The sequence below is a fragment of the Bison bison genome, unplaced genomic scaffold (assembly GCF_000754665.1).
Source record: "Bison bison bison isolate TAMUID 2011002044 unplaced genomic scaffold, Bison_UMD1.0 scf7180017864213, whole genome shotgun sequence".
In the NCBI taxonomy this organism is placed as follows: Eukaryota; Metazoa; Chordata; class Mammalia; order Artiodactyla; family Bovidae; genus Bison; species Bison bison.
The window spans coordinates 4141341-4145891 of record NW_011494785.1 but is presented as its reverse complement, the minus strand read 5'-3'; the positions used below and the strand labels follow the sequence as shown (position 1 = coordinate 4145891).

The 4551-nt window shown below is 55.9% G+C and overlaps 1 protein-coding gene across 3 annotated transcripts in view; it reads left to right on the top strand.

The window, feature by feature from the left end:
• Window positions 1–3198, top strand: part of NINJ2 (ninjurin 2) — an 84098-nt gene extending 80900 nt beyond the window's left edge. For 2 of the 3 annotated variants that reach the window (XM_010845025.1, XM_010845026.1), the window contains exons 3-5: window positions 1534–1765; window positions 2231–2406; window positions 2833–3198. In XM_010845025.1, the coding sequence (XP_010843327.1) occupies window positions 1534–1765; window positions 2231–2388 (390 nt within the window). In that variant the 3' untranslated portion in view covers window positions 2389–2406; window positions 2833–3198. The remainder of the gene's footprint in view (window positions 1–1533; window positions 1766–2230; window positions 2407–2832) is intronic. The other variant, XM_010845027.1, reaches the window with a different exon arrangement.
• Window positions 3199–4551: the final 1353 nt, after the last annotated feature.

Sequence of the window (4551 nt, the reverse complement as noted above, 5' to 3'; positions counted from 1 at the left end):
TCAGGATTCGGGGGTTCATCCAATCGGATCCTCAGGCCATAGGGAGGGCCCCCTCTAGTCATTTCAGTCATCCCTCTGCCTCAGGGCAAGGCTGCACCTAAATCGTCCAGAAGAATTTAAGAAAACCCTTCCCCTGCTTTTGGGGATTCCCCAGGGGCTCGGAGGGTAAAGCATCTGCCGGCAATGCGGGAGACCTGGGTTCAATCCCTGGGTCGGGACGATCCCCTGGAGAAGGAAATGGCAACCCACTCCAGTACTCTTGCCTGGAAAATCCCACGGGTGGAGAAGCCTGGTACATGGGGTCGCAGAGTCAGACACGACTGTTATGGGGACTCCTTGCTAGGCACCGCCTCCCCGAGTCTCTCAGCCGTCTGTCCTCTAACCACAGTCCCCACCTTGCAGGGTGACTGGCCCACCCAAGTCAGCACTGGGTCATTTCAACCCCTGTTTCACACCTTTGGTGGGTTTTAGGTCAGCTGAAGCAGACCTGGGAACAGGCTCCCATCCTAGCCTTTGTGAGGCCAGGTTTCACACCAACCCTGCCTTGTCAGTGGATTCCTCAGGGAGAAACACCAAACTGTACCCCACCCCCCAGCGCCCACACCCCAGCTGCCCAAGCTGCTCCTTCGGACCCGAGCGCCACCACGTGGACAAGGGGCAACGGTGCCTTGCGGGACCAGAACCTTTCAACATGTCTCCCCGGCTCTGGGCCCTCATTAGGCCATGCATCCATATCCAGCGCCATCCTAAATGAATCGCCTCAAAACGCGCCCAGTTCTTTCCAGTGACTGCAGGTTGCCTGCAGCATTCTGTTTGCCCCCTGCCCCCACAGCCCTGCTTGTGACCCTCTCTTTTAGAGTAAGTGGCTTCTTGAGAGTAAAACTTCATCTTAATGTTTCAAAAGCAAATCAAATGTAAATTATGCATCAATAAATTCTAGCTAAAAAGTAATAACAAACAAATGAATTCTTTTGACCGGCCTGTACTCCTGTGTGCATACATGCATGTTCACAGACGTGTGTATGATGGGCCGGGTGTGACAGCTGGGGTGTGTGTGCCTGAGCAAGGCTGTGGCTGCAGGGGTCCCCACGAGGTCAAGCTGGAGCAGAACCCAAGAGCGCGCAGCTCCTGTTCCATCTGTGGCGCTCTGCACCCCGCCTTGGGGCCCACATCGTTCTGGGAGGAGAGAGGCCTTTTCCTTTTCCACTCAGCCTCAGAACTCCTCATCCTGTCTTCTGCAATGCTCTCCTCTCGGGAAAACAGAGGTGGCGATAGTGGTAAAGAACCCACCTGCCAATGCAGAAGACTCAGGTTCGATCCCTGGGTTGAGAAGATCCCCTAGAGAAGGGATTAGCAACCCATTCCAGTATTCTTGCCTGGACAATCCCATGGACAGAGGATCCTGGGGGGCTTAGGTCCATGGGGTCACAAAGAGTCAGACACAACTGAAGCGACTTAGCACACCCCTTCCCAGCCTCTCAACCGCTTCCCTTCTGGAGCCTCCCGGGTAAGCCTGTATTTTGTCCCCAACAGCCTGGGAGCCCCAGCCCAGGGAGCAGCCCGCTCGTCAACCTGAACCGTTATGCCACCAAGAAGAGCCTGGCAGAGAGCTTGCTGGACATGGCGCTCTTCATGTCCAACGCTGTGCAGCTGAAAGCGGTGCTAGATCGGGGTCCGTCCTTCTATAACTACTTCGCCCTCGTCACCCTCCTTAGCATCTCTCTGATCCTGCAGGTGGTCATCGGAATCCTCCTCGTGGTCATGGGTGAGGAGCCTGGGCCTGGAGCTGGCCTCGGGGGGTGGGTGGGAAGAAAAGTCCCGAATGCCTCCCTGTCACACCGTGTGTTTGCACAGTCTTACACTAACCTGCTGTTAGCCCTGTGCACCTTCAAGTGCCCAAGTAACAACCACACAGTGCAGGCAGGCACCCTGACCTACCTCCTAGCATCCCATCTAGTAGCCAGTACAATACCTGCTAAGTGACCATGCTCATTAACTCGTAGCAGCATTCCTTAGAGCGTGCATTCCCCACTCTGAGAAGACCCAGTTTAAGTTTCCAAAATCGGCTCTATTGAGTACCACGTGAACACCCCACATGGTCAGTGAGGGAGAAGGCATTGCAGCACGATGGCCACCAACTCCTGATCTCTGAGGGGCTGTGGTGGGGGAAGCTCCAGGCTGTCATGTCCCCACCCCCAGGCCATCATTTGCTTCTCCCTCTTCTCCACAGCTCTAATGAACCTTAATGAGGTGCAAAAGCAGTGGCGACTCAACCAGCTCAACAATGCAGCCACCGCCTTGATCTTTATCACTGTCATGATCAACATCTTCATCACAGCCTTCGGGGCACATAGGATTGGGCTCCTGGCTGCTGGGACCCCTCTCTGAACAAGACCTGGAGCCCAGGTGAGGGAAGATGGGAGGTGCACAGGTGGCCCTTCTCACCTCTGTGGGTTTGGGCTGAGAGAGATGCTCGCCAGGCAGAAGGGGAAGAATGTAGACCTGGGGCAGGGATGAGGTCATGGAGCAGAGCATGGGCTGGGACTCATCAAAGTCCTCTGCTCTCTCCTCCTAGGCTGAGCTTCTCTGCAGCCTGGGAGGGTGGAGGCTGCGGTTAGTGGGGGAAGAGGGAGATGCGGGTGTTCTCCTTGACAGAGTCCAGGACCACGGGGAGCCAGCTGGCAGCACAGAGCCTCAGGCCCTGCTTCAGGTTTGGATCCGAACCCGCAGTTGCACCCTGGGAAGGCACCAGGTCGACTGTGTGACATTTGGGCCCGAGGCGCTGGTCTGGCCTGGCCTGCCCTTCTCTTCATCTCTTTGCTTCCCCTACAGGTGCTGGGCCTGAACTGCTTCTCTCCCCCTTGATCTGCCAGGCTGAAGGGCACAGCATACAGCTTCGGGGAGAGCTCCTAGACTCAGAGGGCAGTGTAGACACCCCTGCTTCCTACCCTCGGCGCTGGAACAAAGATGGGCTCTTCTCCCAGCTTAAGCAGGGTCATCTGGGCCTGGAGTCCTGAGCTCGGACTCGAGTACCACCCACCTGTTTCCTGGGCCTCAGGCATGCCTATGGAAAGCTGGGTCTGCCCAGCTTAAGGACTCTGCTTCTGACCCCACCCTGTTCCTTCCCTCTGCCCCAGCTTGTTTTCTCTTTTCTGTAGGATGGAATGATTTCTCTCCATAAAGCTTTCCGCAGATCCACCATGAGTCAATCTTTGTGTCTTCAATTGTGAAGGCTCAAGCACCCGGGCGGGCGGCTGTCTCCATCTGTGTCCTGGAAATGGCTCAAAGGAGCAACCCCAAGCCTGGAGGGGAAAAGGCTTTTAAGTCACTCCCTCTCCTGTGGGTTCTGCTCTGAGTCAGGTTTCCCTGCTCAGTGCCTAGGGTAATTACAATCTGCTGCATTAGCAGCAGACCAGTCTCCTCTGGATGCTTTTTGAGAAGCTCCAATTGGCTGCCTCTGGGCTTCCCTGGTGGCTCAGACAGTAAAGAATCTGCCTGCAATGCAGGGGACCAGGTTCTATCCCTGGGTCAGGAAGATCCCCTGGAGAAGGGCATGGCAACCCACTCCAGTACTCTTACCTGGAGAATCCCATGGACAGAGGAGCCTGGCAGGCTACAGTCCATGGGGTTGCAAAGAGTTGGACATGACTGAACGACTAACAAATTGGCCGCCGCAGCTTTCACAGAAGCACCCTCTCTTGGGCATGTGCTTAAGGAATACAAACTAATTTCAATCTCTGCCTAGATCAGATATGACCAGGATGGTACCTTTGTACTGTAACACATCAACAGGGCATGCCCAGCTTAAACACAGATGCTTTTCGATTGTCCGCTCTCTTAGAATAAGCCACACCTCAGCTCCTCACCCGACCTTCCTGTGTCCATCAGCCTTTCTCAACTGAAAGCTCCAACCTGCATGAATCTACTGCACAGGAAATGTTCCTCAGACAGGAACCTCATGGTCCCCCTCCTGAGTAAACCACACCGCAGGGAAGGCTGCCCGTCCCCCCAGCACACACACACACATACAGGTGATGAAGGGCGATACGGAGAGTCCCTGGCATGTCCACTGGAGGCCTCAGAGCTTAGAGATGGCCACGTGAGCCTGGGCCCTCTGCCCAGCCCTCTCCCACCCTGATGGGCAATAGGAAAACACGAGGGCACTTTGTTTTCTGAGACTTTGCTGTATTTAACGCTTTCCCTCCCCGCACCCTACACATTTCCCTACCGAGTAGGGGCCGTGCCAGGCCCCCTCCATTAAGGCAGACGGTGTGGAGGTAACAAACGCAGAATGCAAGGCACTGGCTGGGGCAGGGGGGTGGCAGGCCTGGGAGGGGAGGCTGGGCAGACACCTGTCCTCAGGAGGAGTGAAGCAGGAGGACCATCTGGGTGGACTCAGGCCTTGCTGGGCAACGCCCAGGGATAAAAGTAGCCCCAGAAAGAAACCTGGCCGCCCAGGCAGCTGCGGCTCTCATCTACTCCCTACAGTCCTTCCCCGAAGGCACAGCATGTGAGCCAGGACCATAAAAGGCCATAGCCTGAGGGCAGATC